At 36.7% G+C, this 22974-nt stretch overlaps 1 protein-coding gene across 3 annotated transcripts in view; it reads right to left on the reverse strand.

Annotated features, from left to right (window-relative positions):
• Nucleotides 1-22974, reverse strand: part of CYTIP (cytohesin 1 interacting protein) — a 77607-nt gene that overhangs the window by 18078 nt on the left and 36555 nt on the right. The window contains exons 2-5 of one of the 3 annotated variants that reach the window (XM_028830724.2): nt 16871-17125; nt 11608-11767; nt 2025-2074; nt 1690-1744 (exon numbers count right to left, since the gene is read on the reverse strand). In XM_028830724.2, the coding sequence (XP_028686557.1) occupies nt 1690-1744; nt 2025-2074; nt 11608-11676 (174 nt within the window). In that variant the 5' untranslated portion in view covers nt 11677-11767; nt 16871-17125. Of the gene's footprint in view, nt 1-1689; nt 1745-2024; nt 2075-11607; nt 12172-16870; nt 17126-22974 lie in introns of those variants that run through there. The other 2 variants (XM_015110187.3, XM_077956559.1) reach the window with 2 other exon arrangements.

Below are 22974 nucleotides of genomic sequence, written 5' to 3' on the forward strand. Positions count from 1 at the left end.
ATTCTATCTGATTTTCAAAAAGTTCCCGGAAGCATGTCTCCTATTTGTTGACTGCTGCCAATCTGATGAGTACTAGGGAATAGATTACGGTGTGTATTTGACAATGGGGAGCATATACCAGAGGGAATTTACAGGGGTGTTGGTTCCCGCATCACTGAGATAACACATGCATGCTGCCATTTAGAGGTGCCCTTAGTTCATGTTGATCTACAAAGGTTCGGTGGTGTTGTAGTCTGACATAGTTTTGACTCTTGCTGCATGAAGAATAAGTGTTTATGGTATGGGAGAAAAACTTAAGGGTAGTGACATATAATATACATATACATATATATATATGATGTCACTACTCATTGAACAATGAGTAGTGACATATATTATAGCAGTGTAAGAAAAATAAAGACAGGTGAGTAGTCTTTCATCCTGTTTTCAATAGCCACTGCTGCACATCCTAGAGGATAATTCTCCTTTAAAAAGAGGCAGTGACAAAAAGCAGAGTCTCTACAACAGAATAGGGAGTAGTTCATATGACTGGGGAATAAGAGGGAGTACTATGCTTCTAAAACCTAGTAGATTTCACCAATTACTGTGGTGAATTACAGATTTCACCAAATTTAAAAGTAGAAGAGTTCAGAAAGTGGAAGCAGTCCTCTTTTCAAAGTGCCTTCTCTGTCTTCATTGCAGCTAGAGTTCCATTTTGTTTCTTTACTCATAAAACATGTTTTACTTAGCAGTTTCCTGTTCCTAATCTTAAAATACACACTGACTTTCCAATTGTGGGGCTGATATCACACCAAAGTTTTCTGAAAGCAGCACTAAAGCTAAGATCTAAAATCTGATATAGAGTGTAAGAATATGATTATGCAAAACACACCCAAAAGACATGCAAACGTACTATGGGAAAAAAAAAAAAAAAACAGAAATGCTTAAGCTACTACTGTCGCACTTAATTGGGTTAGATTTCATTTGACCTACCTCACCCACTTTACAAATGTGGTCATGAAAAAGCAGAGAGCAAATAAGCAATGAAATTCTTAGGCAATTATGCTGAAACTTACAAAGACTTAAAAATTTCCTACAGCATGAGGCAATCTGCAAGTAGAGCCAAATGTTCTCAAGTGTTTCAAATAACAATTATAAAGCATTGTCATTAGGAAAAAAAGCTACAAGTTTTTCATCATGTACAATATGAACTCTTTAGCAGCAAAACGCACCAGGAGCTATCCATGAATATATGCATTCCATATACACAGATGTATAGTCTTTCGAGTGTCTCTTGAATGCCAAAGTAAATATTTAAAATCTGATATACAGTATAACAATATGATTATGCAAAACACATTCAAAATGCAAATATATCAAATGCACATCTGTAAAATGTATTTCACTCTCTTATCTAAGACCTGGCTGGTACCAACCATTTCTGATCGGTCTGGGACTTAAGGGAAGACCGAAGTAACTAAGCACAAACTGTTGAACATATCTCGGGGGTTTTATGTTATCATCTTCAATGTTTTCCTTCCTTAATAGTACTCAACACACTGAAAAACTACCCCCAAACAAGCACACACTGAATAAAATCATAGACTCCTTCATTCTCTAATCCTAACTTCATTATTTCTTTGCACATAACATGACACTACCAATGCCACTTTCTTCCTTGGAAGTCTAGAAAATGTGAAAACTGCCCACCTGAATTTCAAATCCAAATGTTTCATTATCCTGCTTCTCCACAGTAACAAGCTTTCTGTAATAAAAATGTTTAAAAAAGAAACTGCATGAAAATTAAAGTATCACATTTGGCACAGATTTATCATTAAAAATAACTGTCACAATTAAAAATAACTGACATTTATGTAAATTGTAGTATGTAAGATTCTGTGTGTGTGTCTGTGTGTGTGTGTGTGAGAGAGAGAGAGAGAGAGAGAGAGAGAGAGAGAGAGAAAGGGAGAGAGAGAAAGAAACAGTCTGGAGAGCTGTGTTCCTAAATATTTTGGGAGAGACAAAAAATAATTCAATTTCTTTACCTTTGAGACCAGGAAAAGTCACCTAAAGAACTTGATCTGGTCAAAGCAAGCTGAAAAATCCAAAAAGCACATAGTTATCCCAGGGTCTTCAAGATACACTGTAAAATGTTCTAAATCTCTCTCTCTCTCCCTTTCTCTCTCGCTCTCTCTCTCTCTCTCTCTCTCACACACACACACACACACACACACACACTGACACATACACACCCTGTTCTTTACCACCTTCTTTGGCCCAGCTCCTGGGAAATTGTTGCATAAAGGCAGCCATTTCCATTCTCTACATTCTCTAGTGACAGCAGAGGAGAGTAGGGAGACAGGATTCTAGGCATTCCAATTAAAAGATTGAAAGAGGCTTAGATAGTAATACAATGTGACAAAAGAGTTAATATAATGTGGCAAAACTCCAAAGCTCCCAAAGAGAACTTCCTCTCTGGTCTGTATTTAAAACAGACTCTGAAAGATTAACCATAGCAATTTGTAATCACACTGAAATCCAAAGAAAAATAGCATACGTAGAATGGCATATGAAACCCAAATACTTTATAGTTTTTGGAGATGATGATGAAATGACTGTGTTTACTATAATAATTCAATATGTTACTGTTTTTAGTAGGATAAAATAATCTCTAAACAATCAACTCACACACACAATTCAGGTAAAACCAGGAACTCAAAACCTCATTTCTGCTTATGATTTATTTTTGTAATAGTTTTGGAAGACTGAAGTGAAATTTCCAGCCAAGAAAGGAAAGAAACCTCAGAATAGTATAAATGGTATAAATAATATCACCTTCATTCCTCTGCACTTTCAGAAAAGATCATATAAACATAAGCTTTCAGGACACATTCTACCGCTGTAAACAGAAGCAGCATCAACAAAAGGTGACAACTTATTTTTTAGGAAAATTGCAGCAGGTTTTGTGTGTGTGGTTTTTTGTTTTTGTTTTTTTGTTTGTTTGTTTGTTTCTTTGTTCAGAAAATGTTTATTAGCCCTATTCTCAAGTGTTGGTTCAAGAACCCAACACATAAGCTTCTAGCTAACCCAGGGTTTTTAATTGTCAACCTGAAATGGCTGTCATATATAAATGAACACATAAAATATCAAGAGATCAATGCATAGTCAGTCCAGACAAGGCAAAATAAAATAAGGAAAGGATGAAAACTAGAAGGGGGAAAATATGTAGAAGATATTAATGCTTATGCGACAAGTTACACAAATGAAATGCTTATTAAGACATTCATTAGGAGTAATGCCTACACCACTGTAGGAAATTTGAATTACCAGGTACCAAATGCCAGCATTTACACACATTTCCTGGAAGGGATCAGTGTTAAGAATTCAGCCACCAGTCCATAAACTTAATGTAATGGAGAGGTGATCTCTTCTTGCCAATTTGCTGTAAATTAATTATATTTTCCTCTATTGTTAGTTCTGGGCTTCAACTCACTTATGTTGCAATGAAGACTGAAATAGATGGCTCAGACCCAAAAAGATTCTCTAGTCTTGCTAAAAAGTATCTCTTTTCAGTTTATAAGCACTAACTGTGGAATGCCTACAAGGATTGGTATGGTTTGTTGTAACCTGATTTTGTACTTCATATGTACCGTTAACAAGTATAGTGACTATTCATCTATGTTAGTGGGCCTCCTTGCAGAAGAGAGCCACAAACTTGATATTTCCAAGCATTCTCAGTCTCTCCCTTATATTGTACTCATATTTTCTTAATCTATTTTTATCATCTTCAGCTGCTTGTTTTCCACCCTTAATTCAAATTATATAATCATAACTAGGGCTTTTTTATTCTTTTTATAAAAGAAGTATCTTATACCTCCATAAATAAGGGCTTATATTTTTAAAGTATTACTCTTGCTATCAGTATTCATCATATTATTCATATATCCATATAGAGAGAGCTATATATATGTATACTTATATGTATATATTTATATGAAATGCATACTGGATCAAATACTTCACATCTGTACATAATCATCTGTGTGATTTGGGCCTCTTGGGGAATGTTATTTGTTTTACTTTCTGCCTCAATGCCCAGCACAGGGCCTGGAATAGAATGGAAACTTAAAAATAGAGAAATAGATAAAAACATATAAACTACTAAATGAAAATGGAAGAATCTGAGGTGATTGAAGAGCCAAGTGAAATATTCAAGTTCAGGAGAAATATGTAAAGATAGTTTTCAACATTGTCCTTTCTTAAATTCAATATCATGGGAAAAACTCAAGGATAATCACTAAAATACATAAAGTAAAATTTAAAAATCTTAAATATGTAGCAAGATTTAAAAATGAAACAAAACAGACAACTGTATATCCATATGCAGAAGAAAGAAACTAGACCATACCTCTCACTCTATACAAAAATCAACTGAAAATGAATAAATGGATCAAAACCTTCATGTAAAACCTGAGACAATAAAACTACTGGAAGAAAACGTAGGGGAAATGCTTCAGCACATTGGACTGGGAAAAATTTTTATGAATAAGACTTTCAAAAAACAGGCAACAAAAGCAAAAATAAACTAATGGGCTATATTAAATTTAAAAGATTCTGCACAGCAAACAATCAACAGAGTGAAAAGACAAGCTGTGGAATGGAAGGAAATATTTACAAACTACTCATTTATATATCCAGAATATATAATGAACTGAAATACCTCAAGATAAAAAAAAAATTTTTTTTAATGGGCAAATGATCTGAACAGACCTTCCTCAAAGGAAGACATACAAGACTGGGCATGGTGGCTCAAGCCTGTAATTCCAGCACTTTGGGAGGCCGAGGAGGGTGGATCAACTGAGGTCAGGAGTTCAAGACCAGCCTGGCCAACATGGTGAAACCCCGTCTCTACAAAAATACAAAAATTAGCCAGGCATGATGGCAGGTGCCTGTAATCCCAGATACTCGGGAAGCCGAATTGGAAGAATTACTTCAACCCGGGTGGCAGAGGTTGCAATGAGCTGAGATCATGCCATTGCACTCCAGCCTGGCAACAGAGTGAGATTACATCTCAAAAAAAGAGAGAAAGAGAGAAAGAGAGAAAGAGAGAAAAAGAGAAAGAAAGAAAGAAAGAAAGAAAGAAAGAAAGAAAGAAAGAAAGAAAGAAAGAAAGAAAGAAAGAAAGAAAGAAAGAAAGAGAAAGAAAGAAGAGAGAGAGAAGATATACAAATGGCTAACAAATATATGAAAAAATGCTCAATATCACTCATCATTGGGGTAATGGAAATTAAAACCATAAGGAGGTATCATCTCACGCCAGTTAGGATAGCTATTATCAAAATGACAATGAATAATAAATGCTGGTGAGGATAAGGAGAAAAGGAAACTCTTATACACTGTTAGTGGGAATGTAAATTAGTACAGCCACTATGGAGAACAGTATGGAGGTCCCTCAAACAACTACAAATAGAACTACCATATGATCCCACAATCCCACTACTGGGAATTCATCCAAAGGAAAGGAAATCATTATATCGAAGAGACATCTGCACTCCCATGTTTATTGCAGCACTATTCACAATAGCCAAGAGATGGCATCAGCCTAGGTGTCCAACAACAGATGAATGGATAAAGAAAATGTGGTATATATACACCATGGAATACAATTCAGCCATAAAAAAGAATGAAATCCTGTCATTCACAGCAACATGGATTGAACTGGAAGACATTATGTTAAGTGAGATAAGCCAGGAATAGAAAGTTAAACACCACATGTTCTCACTCATATGTGGAAGCTAAAAAAAATTGATCTCATAGAAGTAAAAAGTAGAACAGAGGATACTAGAGGCTGAGAAGGGTTGGGGGAAGAAATGGATAGGGACACATTTTTTAAAGGATACAAAATTACAGCTAGATAGGAAGAATAAGTTCTAGTGCTCTATACTGTAGGCTAACTATAGTTAACAATAGTATATCATGTACTAGTTTCAAATAGTTAGAAGGAGGATATTCAACAGTGCCAAAACTAAGAAATGATCATTGTGTGAGATGACGGATTTGCTAATTACTCTGATCTGATCACTATACATTCTATGTATCAAAACATCACTATGTATACCATGAGTATGTATGATTATATATCAACTAAATAAATACAAATTTTAAAAATCAAAAAAGTTAAAATGAAAGAAAACAGACAAGAACAAAAAAAAAATTCAATCCAAAACAAGAAGTATAGAAAAAGTACTAATAGAAAACAATTATAGGCTGGGCGCGGTGGCTCAAGCCTGTAATCCCAGCACTTTGGGAGGCCGAGACGGGCGGATCACGAGGTCAGGAGATCGAGAGACCATCCCGGCTAACACGGTGAAACCCCATCTCTACTAAAAAATACAAAAAAACTAGCCGGGCGAGGTGGCGGGCGCCTGTAGTCCCAGCTACTCGGGAGGCTGAGGCAGGAGAATGGCGTGAACCTGGGAGGCGGAGCTTGCAGTGAGCTGAGATCCAGCCACTGCACTCCAGCCTGGGTGACAGAGCAAGACTCCGTCTCAAAAAAAAAAAAAAAAAGAAAAAAGAAAACAATTATAGTAGTGCCTCAGTACATAACTGCTAAGTGGATGAATGGTGGCAAGAATTAATAAATTATTAGTAAAATTTTGAGCCTTGTCAATTTTAAATGCCCTTTTACTATGCCAGAAATCAATGCATCTGTTAGGAACTTCAAGATTGCATCCAACCTGTCTTTTGAATCAAAAGTCATTCTGGATAGATTCAAATGTAAAATCTTTTAAACCACAGGACAGACCTGAAACCTCTATAGATATTTCCCCTACCACTCTACTTCTAACCTTTCTATCTAGCTAATTGACTAGTTAAAGATGAAAATATTTGTCTAGCACAACATGAGAAACATAGCAGATTTTCAGTTCCTGTGGACTGACTGATTTGGGTTATCAGCCACACCAAAAGTCAGATTAAGTCAAATTACAAAATTAGTTTCCATTCTGTATTAGCTAAGAGGCTGTTTCAAGCACCTAACACTTAAACAAAAAACAATTTAAATAAATTAAGTACCGTCAAATTCTCTGACACGTGCCACATCTTGACACAAAGTCTACTTGTTTGTGATCTGGGCTGTCAGACTCAGGCGATGTGGAAAGGAATGTTCCCAGGGTTCGACCTAGCTCACACACCAAACTACCTGCCTAAAGTGAAATGAAGTGTGTCTAAGATCTTATCAAGGGTTTTGCACCTTGGAGAAAAAAAAAAAAAAGTCTTTCCTGCACTCCTTTCCCTTGGGTGAACAGCCCTATTCAAGGATCTGACCAGTGGGGTCTATGTTCCCCAGACAGCCCTCCCAGGCAGAGCCTTTTCTAAGGGTTGTAGTGATGGCACCAAAAATCATGAATGAGGAACTGGTGTGCAATTCACAGCATATGCTGGCAACAGCTGTCTTTTATTACACATTATCTAATATGAGAAATCTAGGTTTAGCAATTTGGCAGGCTTGCAAACTACACATTCAATTATGACTGCTGAATAGACAAAGCTTCTTAACTCCTTTCTAGCCATAATACACTGATACCTAGGGTTGGGTTTATGATCACTCTTCTGTTTTTAGTCAGATGACCTAAAAGATCAGGCATTAATATTCAAAATTTAATTTATTCTGCTCTGCAGTGATTCCACACATTCCTCTTCAGTGGGAAACCAAGACCAATACTTCAGCTGTCAATTTTTGAAAGATAGGAGTAATTGGCAGCTCAGCCAGATAGCCAGCCTTCCTTAGAGAAGCTCAAAATTCAACACTGTAGCCACTCTGGGGCTCCTACAGAGGGTTACTTCCTCTTGGTCCCCACTCTATATACTCATCTCCTGAAAGTGTTGGGGAGGGTGCTGAGGAGAGGCTACTGATTCAAGAGTGAGGTTTTTTGTCACTGGTATTTGTTTCAAAGTCCCCAAAATTATGTGCTCTGCTGCCTTTCCAGTCCCCTGCCTCACTCCCTAATTCTTCCATGCAACTCCCACCCCCTTTTAAGTAAGGAGCGTTAGGATATCAATGCTCCACAGACTGTTCAAAGATGCAACAAAATAATGGAGCTGAACTTAATTGCCTAATGTTAAGTGCCCGGAGAAACCGAAATACAATACTGCCATTTCCAAGTAAGGTCTGACTGTAGGCTCATAGACAGACCTCTTCAAGAAAAATTATTGGGTATTGATCATGCATGCCACAATATGGATTAAAGAATAGTTTTCAAAGTCTTTTGTAGTGAAATTAGCACAGTTTTCTACCTAAAATTGTCATGAAGTGATTAAAATCCTTTGGTGTAGTTCAGGACAATTGGGAGTTACAGCACCTAATGGGTGTGCTGCTGGACACACCGTGAAAGCCGCTGCAGGGCAGAGCCCTGCCCAGCAGTGTACACATCCCAGAGCAGAGCACACATTCCCTGTCTGAACTTGTAGATGAAATCAGCATTCCAGCAGTTGCCTATTTAGCAATAATGTGATAACTAAAAGAAAATGAGGAAAAGAGAGTCAGTCTGTGGTACCACTAAAGTTTGTGGACTTGTTTGTCAGGTCCCTGGTTCTCACTATAGCATTCTGTAAAAACTGCTTTCCAAAAACAACGTACTACAGTTATGAGAGTGGGTGGTAAGACAATCACTACTTCTTTGGCGCCATTGATAGAGGCTGTCCTTAATTCCTCCTGTCTCCTTCCTATCGAGCTTTCCATTGCAAAGATTTTCTTTCTTTTGCCCTAAAACTATGTTCACAAGCAGAAGCCATACTGGGGTGTCTGACACTTCCTACCAGTACAGGTAGTGAGATGACATGCACACAGAGAAATCTATTTTTAAATAATTCTGAATGTAAACACCCAATTGATTCTGAAGACTAATTTGAAACTACAAGCTAACCAGATATAGCTTTGCAGAAACCAAAGCCAACAACAACAAGAAGTATGAGCTGTTGACGTCAGCCCTGAAAGTGTTGAAAATAACAGTAGGCAGAGAAACACCTGCTCATGTGATTGCCTCACAAGGATCTTGTTGCCTGCAATTTAGTCAGTGCCAAATGGGTGATTATTCTCTAAAAACCAGTTAAAGGAAATGAACATCCATTTGGAAGATTGTGAAATGTTGGGATAAACTTGCATCAAGTCTCATTGATGATAATTGTACGGAATCAGAACTATCATGTACAAGAAGTTTTGTTTTGCTATTTTTTAAAGCAATTCTCACAACAGTAAGAAAAAGCTGTTTGGATATGGGGAGTCTACCACATGAAAGAATTTGAGAGAAGGGGAATGAGAAGACCTAGAAAAGATGAGAACATCTGCATAAATTAATTAGTATGGGGATATGTGTGTGCCTGTGTACATATGTGTACATGCACATATGCACATACACACACACACGTGCATTTCATATGCCAAAATCCCTGTCTTTACCTTCTTCTGATAATCAGCCTCTCCTACTGATTGCCTTCTTTCAGTTCATGCTATCTTCACTCTGGCTTAAACCAGATGTGACTCCTCCATCTTCAGTTCCTTTCATATTAAAGCTTTTCAGTCTCCTTTCTGTTCCCCCATTTCTGCTTTCTCCAACAACTGCAAAAGTTCCTCCCTCACCACCAGTCTCCACTCACTTACTAATCCACCACATTTCTACAATAAGGTTCCTGAAATCTTCTACTTCTCAAACATGTTCAGTGGCCCTCGTGCCGGCTTTTTCAGAAGTTGTCCAAATGTTCTGTAAAGCAGCCCAGCTCTGAGATCTCCTCTCACCTCCTACACACTAACCAGGTTCTCCTGACACACTTAATATTGTGTTGTTACACAAAAAAATCCTCCAGGCACCAGGATCTGTGCCGCAGCTTCAGTTTCTCCCTTGCTCTGGAATACCCTTCAATATCTGGAATATCTATTTCCAAGACTATATTTAAAGATGTTTCACTTGGATGAGAGTATTCATGTTGTTTTACTTTGCAGAAAACCCATTCTTTCTGCTTACTGAATTGTAAACAGTATATGGGTAGAAAACATTCCCTTCTCGTCTTTTTGCCTCCTACTCTAGCATGATGTCTGTCTCCTTGTAGGTGCTCAGGAACCATCTGTTGCATTGAATTGCATGGGCTAGAGAGTAGATCAAATGAGTGAGGTTGCGGGTATGGAGGACATAGAGGGTGGAAAGTTCCCACCCTGATTCAAAAAATACCAACTCTCTTCAGGAAAAAAAACAAAAACAAAAAAACAAAAAAAAAACATAGCCTAATCAAGTGAACCATAGTTAGTGTGATAGCTTCATGGCAAATATAAAGAAAATCTGACTGCTTTATATCTGAAAACTGAAAAAAGATGTCGGCATTTCTCATGTTGCTTTATCTTCAGACAGGTTGTAGATTGATAAAATGTACATCACTACATTAAAGTTTGTATCATAAAAGCACTTTAGATTGAGAACGATCAATAATCCAAATCATGGAAAATTATGCCCTTATCTTCATTGTGAAAAATGCCAAGGCATCAGCTATATACATCACTGCAAAAAAGATCATGTCTTTTTTGCCATACCTATGCCATACCTCTCTAATCCTGAATTTAGAAGGCGTAAGAGAAGCACATGATGTACATGCAAGACTTCAGCACAAAAATTCTTGCTCTATGGCAATTTTAAACATTTTCTGTAGAAATGCTATATCGAAATTCAAATATGTACCTGGGGATTTAGAGCAAGTCGTTTTAAAAAATCCTGAAGAGGTATTATGGTTAAAAATATTTTTTTTACATGCTAGAAATTGAAGAACAAAAAATCAAAATAAATTCAGTTAGACATAGATTTTTCCAAATGAGTTTTCATCCCTAGAGACAAACTTTGCAATAAAAATATTAAAATGGCATAATCTGGCAGTTAATAAGCATGCACTGAATGCCAGTCACCGTGTTAGGCACTGCACAGTTCCTTATTTAACCAACATAAGAACCCAATAAGGGTGGTTCTATTATTAACTCCATTTTAGAAAAAAGGAAACTGAAGCTTAGAGAGGCAAGTGGCTTGCTCAAGATCTCACAGTCACTAAGTGGTGAGCTGATATTCAATCTGGCACTCATCTATCCAAAAACAAAAATCTTACTTTCCAATAGCATGAGGAATGTGCCAGTGCCCAAGAGCTGAAGATAATTAGTCAACAAAATTTGTCCTCAAAAAAAGTATTTCTTATTTGATTATGAACTGAAATGACCATCAAGGACTGCAAGTGAGGATGGAAGGGAAAGAATCAAGGGAGACACAATGGGGAAAAGATCATTAATTCTCATACTGGTTGTATCTATATAAACCATCTTCAAGTTTATTATGCGTAATGATTTTTATTTTATCTGAGCACTCCTCCAAATGAGAAAAACAAACTATTTTTTGCCTTGAAAAAAAAGTTTGATTGTGGTCTCAAATCTTTGGACTGGTTCACCCAGCTCCCTGAGCATCTCACCTCCTTCGCCCATAATAATCAGCCACTAATTCCAAAGCCTCTAAAATATCACTATTAGTATGAAGTCAGACAAACATATCACTCTGCCCTCAAGAGAACGTGAACACTCTAAAAGGTACAAAATAGCAATCATACCTGCTTTCGTCCCCGAGGTAGAGTAGCCACCGTGTCTGCCAACATTTGAATCCTTCTATTATCGTCCATCGTAAGGCTACCTGTGAGTGTGGAGTAAGAGCTATACGCTGGCCCAGCACAGAAGTCCGCCAAATTGCCATTGCTGCTGTGTTGCAGGAGCCTTTGTAAAGACATTGTGAATAAAGATCACTCCAGCTAGCACATGGTTGAGTGGCCTTGCAGGATGGGGGAAGCTAAAAGTACAACTCTGACAAGTAATCAAAAGTAGCAAAGCAGAAAGAGCCCATGTGACCTCTGTGGTTTGAGGAACTTGTTACACAAACCCTATCTTGCAATTCACTCCCATTTCTCAAAGCTTTTTTTCTTTAAGCTCCTGAGAGAACCTGGAGCTAATTTTTACAATTAAAAAAAAAAAAACTTATTTTTTCACCTCAAACAGCGGAACTCTTACACTTTTATGTTTTGTGGCAAGTTGCATTCACACCACCATTTGCCATTTTTTTCTTCAGAGAAGAAAGAAAAATGTCCCCAAGTGCTACCATTTGCTTCCCATCCATTCTCTTATTTAACATTAGCAATGCAAGGCAAAAGTCAGCTCACGAGGACATTCAGTTCTTGTGAATACAGGCAAGAATTACAGGTGCCGGTCATAATGTTCTCTCTCGAAGACCTTGTAATGTACTTTCCCTGAAGTATACCCTAGATCATTAATGTTCATCAAAAAGACATTATATCTGCCACTGGGGTTGTAACCATTCAGCATTCTTCTGGTTGTCCTTTTGCTACTTTGTCCTTACTAAAATTACCCATGATCTTTACAAAGTACAATGGGAAGGGAAAGTCAGCACATTTAGGGCACAATGTTGCCATTTCTTAGACAAGACTTTGCAGCAGCATCAGAAAGTGGTCCCAGGGTAGGAAAGGAGTGGGCAGGAAGGTAACAGGCAAACCAAGGTGGCGCAAGAATGTTGCCTGTTGGTCCCTGCATGTGCATATGTGTCAAGGGCACCATCACCACGTACTCAAGATCACAGATGCTTTTTTTTTTTTTTCCTTTGGCTGAGGTTGGGGGCAGGTAGTTTTGAGAGAACTAGTTTCAGTGGAGGAGCAGGGGAGGCAAGTAAAAGGAAGAATCGAAACAAAAGTCAACAAGAGAAGTTTTACATGGCACAAAAAGTCAAATGTGCTTTTTAGAATCTCCGAAGGTCAATACTAGCATTTAAAAGAGTTAGTAAATCTTTGAACTAAAATGGAATGTGTGCGTACTGGAAGTGAAGATGGATTCAACTCAAGTAGAAATTGCCAAATATAAATAGTAAAATCTGAATTAATAGTGCTTCAAAAGTTGAAGCCAATTATAGATTTTAAAAACTCTATCATAGCATGACTCATTATACTGGAACTGAATTTTGACATGGACAAAGTGATATCACCAAAAACATACAACGGTCTAAATCGGAAATTAAAAACACATGTTTTCAGAAGCCAGGTGTGTAACATAAATGTGTAAGGCAAAAGGGAGTGGTAAATACCTTGGCAACTGAAGAATACATCAGTTATAAAGACATTCACATAAAATCTATAATTATAGATATGTACAGATATATATACAGGTATATGTGGGGGGGGGTGTGTGTATTAGGAAGAGAGAGAGAGAGATTGATTTTAAAAACATTTCCAGACTATGAGGCACATAAATTAAATCAACACTATTAATGGATGACAGCAGTCCACTGTACCCTAGGAATTTGATAAAGTTAGGTAAATATTTTTAATATTTATTCTTAATATTTTAAAATGCCAAATGGAAATTATACATTTGCTTAATATAAGGCCACGCACTTAGGCCAACTGACTCACCCATTTTTATAAATGACCACTAAAATTGTATCAATTCATTGTTATACTGACCTTAAGCTGATGTAAATCATAGATCATCATTCAATTAAGAAACTGGAAAATAATTTACTTATTACTTAACTCATGAAATGTGTTTAACAAGTAAAATTTTTCAAATCATGGGATCTCTGGATATAAAACAAGGGTCAAAAGCAGCTCTGACATCCAACCAACCCGTATCAACATGGTCACACCTGTTAATTACCAATTTATGACCTAGTCTATTTTTATTGGTCAGTTCCCTGTTCTGTCATTGCCTGTGTCATGCCAGTCACTAATATCCTGATCAAAAGTGTCCCTTGTGATAATGGGTGGAGAAACAGTAATTTTTTTTTTTTTTTTTTTTTTTTTGAGACGGAGTCTTGCTCTGTCGCCCAAGCTGGAGTGCAGTGGCGCCATCCTGGCTCACTGCAAGCTCCGCCTCCTGGGTTCACGCCATTCTCCTGCCCCAGCCTCCCGAGTAGCTGGGACTACAGGCGCCCGCCACTGCGCCCGGCTCATTTTTTTTGTATTTTTAGTAGAGACGGGGTTTCACCGTGGTCTCGATCTCCTGACCTTGTGATCCGCCCGCCTCGGCCTCCCAAAGTGCTGGGATTACAGGCGTGAGCCACCGCGCCCGGCCAAAACAGTAATCTTTTAAGGGGGATGTGACTTCCAAACAACAAATCCTTGACTTACAAAGGTGTTCTACTGTTTAGAACATCTCTTTTCTTTTAGGATTTACCTTAGGAAAATTATAATAGACCAGACTCTCTTCCCCTTCAGCCTCCCCTTTATTTTGGAGAGGTGATTCTGGAAATGAATTGGATCAAGCTATCTAGGTACTCGTAAGATTTCAGGAGTATCTCACTGTTCACAAAATAAAATGAAATAAAAATTATTTTGTATTATCTGATTTCATTCTCTGAAATGTCATATCATTTTTTAGATTCTTATTTTGAGATTTAATATATTCTAGTTAGGTCAGTAGTTAGTTGTAGACAAGTCTGTTTCTCTGCTAATGTCTAATTTCCTTGAAAGCAAAGAACACCTTTTATCTTTAAATGTATACTTTATGTCCTACATACAAAAATTGTTCAATAAATGTTAATAAAAAGAGAAAGGTGGAAGCAGTAGATATTAAACAAAATGAATTAAACAACAGTGTTCTTGGTATTAGTAAGGAAAAAATTAATTAATATGGTAGGAAATGTATGTACTACAAGCTCATATTCCAAAGTGCTACAATTTTCACTAAGGGGTGATCTGAGAGATGAGGACAAAGTCTCTTAAAAATACGTCTCATCTGCCATATGCTCTAAAAGCTAATATTTGTTATGTGGGGCATGCCTCTTATTTGGAACATTGTGTTCATAAATATGCAAATACCCTTGGAAGGAATTAATCTTTAGTACAAATGAGATGAACACTGAGGGCCTACAACATGGAGATTTGGTAGAGTCAGGTGAGAGGAATATGCCTAAAACATGGAACAGGGAAAGAAAGGTGGAGAGGTTTGCAAGACAAACTGAGCCAACCTTATAATCATCTATGAAAATCTTAGGCAGCTGTAAGAGGGTTGACAACAGGGTTCCAGTGTCACACTACTTAGATTCAAATTCTAGCTCTGCTGCTTTAAAGGCTATGGACTGAGTTGTGTCCCCCAAAAATTCATACATTAAAACCCTGAGCTTCAATGTGTCTGTATTTAGAGATAGGGCCTATAAGGAAGTTAAGGAATCATTTAAGGTTAAATGAAGTCATAAGGGTAAGGATGAGATCTGATAAGATTAGTGCCCTCATAGGAAGAGGTGGCAGAGGGCTCTCTCTCCACCAAATGAGAACACAGCAAGAAGGCAGACTCCTGCAAGCCAGGAAGAGAGCCCTCACCAGAAATCAAATCTGTCAGCACCTCAGCTTGGGCTTCCCAGCATCTAAAACTGTGAGAAAATAAATTTCTATTGTTTAAAGACACGCAGTCTATGGTATTTGTTATGCTATGGTATTGGTTATGGTGGCTTGAACTAATACACTCCCTAAACGTTAGTGTTCACATATCTAAAACAAAAATTTGCAGGGAAAAATAGACAGAATAGCCCACGAATAGCACATGGTATAAAGTAAGCTATGTCTACTGAATTTTGTTTTAAGTAACAAGGCTTCAAAAGGAAAAGCTAAAAAAGGAAATGACATAAATTCTATATGAATAGCCCTATTCATTACCAAGTGCCTTTATGTGCAGCAAGGATGCCCTTGCTCACCCTGGAGAAATCTAAAGGCTACAATACGTGTGAATTTCTTACCATTGAAAATCAAGATGTGTTTGAAAATCGTCATCAGAGCCAATGTCTGAAATTTCTGGATTATTGTAAGACACAAAAGAAGAGTAACTGGTTGCTTAAAGAATGAGACTTCCTCTATGCCTTCCTGATCTTAAGATAGTTGTTGAGTTTTTGTTTGTTTTATTTTTGCAGTTTGCCCTTATTTGCACAAGAAGATTGTATTTGGCTTCCTGTAACATCACAGGATTTTGTTTTGTTTTGGTTTGCTAATTTGTTTTATTTTGGCCTTTTGCCTTCATTTGGAAGGGAAGTTTTTATTCGGGTCTCTGGACTGATGTAGGAGATGGGTTAAAGTCACATAGACAATATTTGAATGTTGTGCCTTTGAAGCTATATAAGGTAAATTTAATTTAGTAAAGTGACTCTCATATATGAGGATCCACTGACTGTGAAAACTGCTCTGTCCTATGTATCACCTTATTCGAGTGTTGGAGTTGGGTAGACAGACGTCCTCATCCAACTCAGTGTGGATCACTGGGATTATGAACACTACTCCCCAGAGAGTAATAGCCTTCTTCAGAAAATGATAAACGAAAAATCTGTAACTAGGACAAGCCCTGAAAAACAGGCAGCTCAGGAAAGGAAAATAACAGAAACAAAGGTCATAAAGACCCTGTGTTAGAAATCTTAGTGTGATATAAGCCAAATATTGGCTTAGAGTTGTGACATGCATATTTAAAACAGCACAAAGAAAAATTTTAAACCTAATATAAATAATAGCTAGCAATACATCAAATCTATTATGTTTTTAATACAAGTGCAAGGAAACAATTTTCTGATTTATTCAAGTTTAATTCAATCAAATCATGAAGCTATGGGTAGATTGCAATATCATTCAAGGGATTAAGCCACTAAATTCAATTTGGGCTTTAAATAGATTATCTAGATCAGTGTTTCATGAAATAACTCAGTAAGATAATGTCAACATTCTTATAGATGTAAAAGTAGACACATTCATTTGGTGCACTTATCACGTAGAAACATCATTAACTGCATTTTTAAAAATTCCATTTGCTTCTTTTTTTCAGGTTTAGGGGGAGTACCTTGAGCATGTTGGGCATATGGCAGGGACGGCTCCATGTTGAAGGGTCCATGCTGAAGGTACACAGTAGTACTGGGGCCTCTTGGAAGCAGTCAGGATGTGCGTGGGATTTAAAAGGCAGCTTCTCCTGTGGACTTATCCATATATCTATACAAAATGCTCTGTGAATGCATCAGGGTTGTTTTGAGTCTTAAGAGGTGGTCTATGCAATGATTTTAAAACTGTACTCATGAAAATGTAAGATCCTTTGAATGTCCTGGGAAAAAAAGGAAGAAGAGGAAAAAGAAAAAGGCATGAGAGGGGGATTCTGAGATTTTCAGTGCTGCCATCAACCACAGTAGTCGTAATTGCTTTGCTTTATATTGTGTTCCCATTCATGCCACACAATTTAATCGGGTTAAAAAATAAAACTGAATGAAAATACAGGCTTATAGAAAACAGAAAAGACTATTCATATAGAGTGTGAAGAATGGTAGACTATTGGATCCCTCTGTTTAAAAAAAAAAAAAAAAAAAAAGTGTCAGCCCTCTAATGAGTTCCCCAATTTCTACCAACTATCACCTTTTTGGAGAGATAAAGCCCTAACAGTAAAAATCCCTTTAAAAAGAAACACAAAGTAACCAGGATAACCAATAGTTAAAGGAACCCTAATTCTGGATTTGTTTAAAATTCATTCAAAACAATCTTTTGTTCATTAACCTATTAAGACAAAGGTAGAGAGGGTTTAACTCAACTGGAATGAACAACATTTCTGTACTAAGGCAATTGTTCTATAATATAAAGATGCCTTTCCAAGAAAGATTAAGGCTTTAAGAGAAATATGTAATTGGTTGATCACTTATTACCAGGAGTATTTTCCTTCTTTGAGGACTATTGTATTTTTTTTAAAAGTAGCTATTTTTATTTTAAAGTCATTTGATTAATAAAATATTTAAGAATATGTCCAATCAAGTTCAAATGTCAAGATCAAGATATAGAGGCATATAGAAATCTACCTGTCTATATAGAGAGATAGATAGATAATTTTCATTTAGTTTTATTTTTAACCTGATGCATATATATCTTTATCTTGCTGCCATAACAACCATGAAATGAATTATATTAGCCACACCCAATAGAAATTGGCTTCAGTGAAGAGGGCTGTTTCTATTTGAATATAGGAATAATTTATTTTATTTATTTATTCATTTATTTTTTGAGAAGGAGTCTCGCTCTGTTGCCCAGGCTGGGGTAAAGGGGCGCGACCTTGGCTCACTGCAAGCTCCACCTCCCGGGTTCACGCCATTCTCCTGACTCAGCCTCCCAAGTAGCTGGGACTACAGGTGCCCGCCACCACTCCCGGCTCCGGCTCATTTTTTTTTTTGTATTTTTAGTAGAGACGGGGTTTCACCGTGTTAGCCAGGATGGTCTCGATCTCCTGACCTTGTGATCCACCCACCTCGGCCTCCCAAAGTGCTGGGATTACAGGCCTGAGTCACTGCACCCGGTAGGAATAATTTATTGAAATCAGTCCATTCAAATCTATTTGAGTCAAAGAGCATGACCTTAGGCAACAAAATAAAATCACTAAATTTCTGCATTAAAAAGAAATTAAATTCAATGTAATAGATGTCCAAGCTATTAAGATTCATTTTTGCTTTTAAAAATTCCAAGTAAGCTGGGGATAGAAGGAAAAATACCTTAACATAATGAAGAGTATCTACAGAAATACCCACCCAACATTAACCTTAATATTGAAATGTAAATTTTTTCATTATTGTAAGAAGGAAGACCACAATGACCATAACCATCATCACTCTTCACACTTTTACAGTATATCACAAATAAAAGGTATAGAATTTATAAACAAACACAACAAAACTGTCAAGTTTGTTGATTATATGGCTTCATAACTAGATTATCCAGGACAATTCATGAAGAACAAAAACCTGGTAAGAATTTTTCTGAAATATAGCATTCAAGAGACAACATACAAATATAGAGAAACAAGTTTCTTATACAGTAGCAGTTATTATGTTATATATTTGTTAATATATTATATTATAATATTATCTTATTACAAAAGAACTTGTAAGAATGGGAGAAAGACACATCAAAATAGCCAAAAAGTCATAAAACAGAAATGAATTTAGCAAACATTTTTAAGATGTTATGAAGAAAATTCTAGAGTCCAGACTAAGGAAAAGGCGTGCCATGTTCTCATATGAGAAGAGCCCATCTTGTAAAGATATTTATTATCCCCAAATGTTCTAAAATAGTTCACTACAAGTCAAAATCTCTATAGGTTTTGTTTGTTTGCTTGCTTGTTTATAAAATTTGACACACATTCTTACACTCATCTGAAAGAGAAACTGCACAAGAAAAATCTGAAAATAAAAGAGGTAAGAGATGGAGGTAAGGATGGGCATTGGGAAAACTATCTTTAATGTTATATGGGTTAGAACTGTATTGTCAAATGGAAAAAGTCAATAAAAAGAATGTCTATAAATATAATATTATCAAAGAATAGAGACTCCTCAAACATACCCATGCATATGTAAGAATTTATATTTCCATGAAGTCATTCCAGTGTACTAGGAAAATAATATATCTTCCAATAAATAAGACTGGAACTCATTTGAAAAAAAATAAATCTTAGCTTTGTATGATAATATAATAGCAACTTCCAGGTAGCTTAAGGAGTTAAAAGGTAAAAATAACTTAAAATCTATAAAAGAATAGCAGAAAATATAGAATATTTAATATAATTAGGTTGGAATGCTTTTCCTAACAATACATAAGAGCCCAGAAAGCATTAGCTATGTAAAGACGAAAAACTTCTGTTCAATGAAAGCTTTAATGTTCATAGCTGAAAACTAAGTGAAAGATAGCAAGAAATTATTTGTGACAGACAATTGTTTAATGGTTATAATACAGTGTTTTAAATTATACTTCTCAACAAAGTATTTTTAAATAGCAAAAGCTATGAACAGATAATTTACAACTGAAATACAAATTGTTGATAGATTTATTAAAGGAACTCACCCTAATTAGTAATCAGGAAAGCAAAAATTGAAATAGATACTCCTTTTTGCCCACCAAATAAACAAAAATAATAAAAGTTAGTGATGTCCAGTATTGGCAAAATTGCAAGTAAGTGAGCACTTAAATTCTTCTGGTAGGAATACAAATCAATAAAGACATAATAACAGTGAGGTAATTTGACAGTATCAAAATTTTAAATGTGCAACATGTAATGTGTTACACTTTTGACAGTTAATGGCAGTGAATCTTCTTTTAAGAATTGACCCTTAGTGCCGGGCGCAGGGGCTTACGCCTGTAATCCCACACTTTGGGAAGCCGAGGTGGATCACATGAGGTCACGAGTTCGAGACCAGCTTTGCCAACATGGTGAAATCCATTTCCACTAAAAATACAAAAATTAGCCAGGTGTGGTGGCAGGTGCCTGTAATCCCAGCTACTCCAGAGGCTGAGGCAGGAGAATGGCTTGGACCCAGGAGGCAGAGGTTGCAGTGAGCCATGGTGGAGCCACTGCACTCCACCCTGAGTGATGGAGCAAGACCCTGTCTCAAGAAAAAAAAAAAAAGAGAGAGAGAGAGAATTGACCCTATGGAAATACTTCCATATGTGCAAAAAACAATTCAAGAATGATTCTTATGGCATTGTTTGTGATTACAAAAAACCTGAGTTTTAAATTTACGTTAATAGGGAACTGGTGAGATAATTTATGGTAATTTAATTCAACGGAATACTTTGCACCCATTAAAAAGCATACAATAAACATTAACATGCTGATAAAGATTTTTAAGACAAAGTGGAGAAAAAGGTGGAATAATAGATATGGTGTGATCCCATTTATACTTTTTCCTTAAAGTTCACATACGTATATGTACACTAACATGTGTAGACATAAAAGACTAGAAAGATATATACCAGCCTGTTAATAGAAGAGTGGTTACTTCTTGAACCATTGTGGGAGAAGATGGGGAGGAAAGTTCAAAGTGTATGCCAGTATGGCTTGAATCTTTTATAGTAAGTATGCATTCATATATTATTTGGTCAACTTTAAAAATACCAGCAATTCAAAAAGAATTATAAAAAACCAATCACATACAGTTCATAATGTCTTACGGTTTTAAAGGTCCTCATACTTCTGTTTATGCTTACCAATGAGAATTATTGGTTTATCCACTGGCTGTTTGGTGTTTGTTTACAGGCTAAGATTTTATTTTGCTTAATGTGATTTTGTTTTCATTCTTTGAGGCAATTCTTTCATATTTCTTTATCTTTTTTTCCTCCTCAAAAAGATCTACTGAAGTCTCCATAAAATAATATAGCAGCAGAGAGGAGCCACGAATTTTTATGGTGGTAAAGGGCATTGGTGTGTTCTTTTGAAATTCACTTTCTAAAGTGGCAGTTGTCTAGTGTCAAATTCACTTATTACCCCTACCCTTCTCTACCACATACACAGTTCCATTTCGAAATCCAAATCTTTTATCAAAATTCAAGGTAAATAAGTGACAGAGTTCCTTCCTCTTCCCTTACCTAGCATCCTGCGTCACACTCAGTGCTTGGCTTTTACTTAATCTTCACTCTTGCCCAATGGGTGTGGACAGGCAGCCCCACAGAATCGACAAGGGCTTCAGGGCTGTAGAAAGTAACTTCTTAGAAAGCAAGAAACCTGTTTGGGGACTGGAATTTTGTGTAATACTTGGAACAACAAAACACCCACATGAAATCTAGGTGATTTTCCCCGGAGCTTCGAATAAAATCCAAACTCCTTACTCTATCCTGCAAGGTCCTGCATGTTCTGGCAGATCCTACAACTTCATATTAACCCGGTCACGCTGGCCTTCCCTCTGTTCCTCTGGCAGGAAGCAATTCCTCCTGAGGGCTTTTGCACTCACTGCTTCTTCTGCCCAAAACACTGTTCCCCTTGGCCTGCTTCATTTGTCTTCTCTCTCTTTCTCCACATCCCAGTTCAAATATTACCGACTAGGGAGGTCCCAACTCAACCCATTGAATAAAGGTGATAAGCCACATCCAGATGTGGATGGACGAGTTCCAGGGAGAACTTTCACCTTAGTGTTGCCCAAATAGACCCTCCTCCAATCTGCTTACCATCTGGAACTGCCTGGATTAGCTCTGCCACCTATAGGGGCTTGTCTTTGAGAATGGTAAGTGGATCAGCAGAGAAAGGTCAGCAGGAAGCAACAGTTGCAATGTTCCTCACCTTCTCCACTTTTGTCTTCAGAGTCTAGAAGGTTATGTATGTGTGTGTGTATGTGTGTGCGTGTGTAGCAGAAGGAACTACAGAAGAGCAATAAGGTAACTTCTTAGAAAACCAGAATCCTCTATTTTATTTCTTTTCCTGCCTGTTTACAAGTTGTAAAAAATGATATGAAATCTCAATTGTTTTGAGATTCAAATGTAACACAGGGAATAGTATACCAGTCATTTTTGGGTGCCCATAACCTAGCACAGAGCCTGACTTACAATAGGCAGCCATAAATATTTCTCAAATTTTATTTAATTGACATAATCCATCAAATACATACAGTGCAGGGTAGTAAGCACAGGAGAGAAACCAATAACAATAGAGCCCTCTAATAAATCCATACTATTTGTTAGACTCCTCAATAAAGAATAGAATTGAGTATATATTGGTTTACTATATATATCAAATATATATATACATTTCTCTTTTCTCTCTTTCTCTCTCTCTTTCTCTCTCTCTCTCTCTCTCCATCTGTATATCTCTAGTCATCCCTCGATATCTGTGGGGGATTGGTTCCAAGATCCCTACAGATACCAAAACCCACACATGCTCAAGTCCCTTATATAAAATAATGTAGTACTTGCATATAATCTATGCATATCCTCCCATATACTTCAGATCCTCTCTAGATTACTTATAATACCTAATACAATGTAAATGCTATGTAAATAGTTTTTTGTTTAGGAAGTAATAACAAGAAAATAAAGTCTGTACATGTTCAATACAGCTACAACCATCCATTTTTATTTTCTAATATTTTCAATCCATTATTGATTAAATCCACAGATGTGGAACCCATGGATACAGAGGAGTGACTGCATATATAT

Source organism: Macaca mulatta, chromosome 12, assembly GCF_049350105.2.
Source record: "Macaca mulatta isolate MMU2019108-1 chromosome 12, T2T-MMU8v2.0, whole genome shotgun sequence".
NCBI lineage: Eukaryota > Metazoa > Chordata > Mammalia > Primates > Cercopithecidae > Macaca > Macaca mulatta.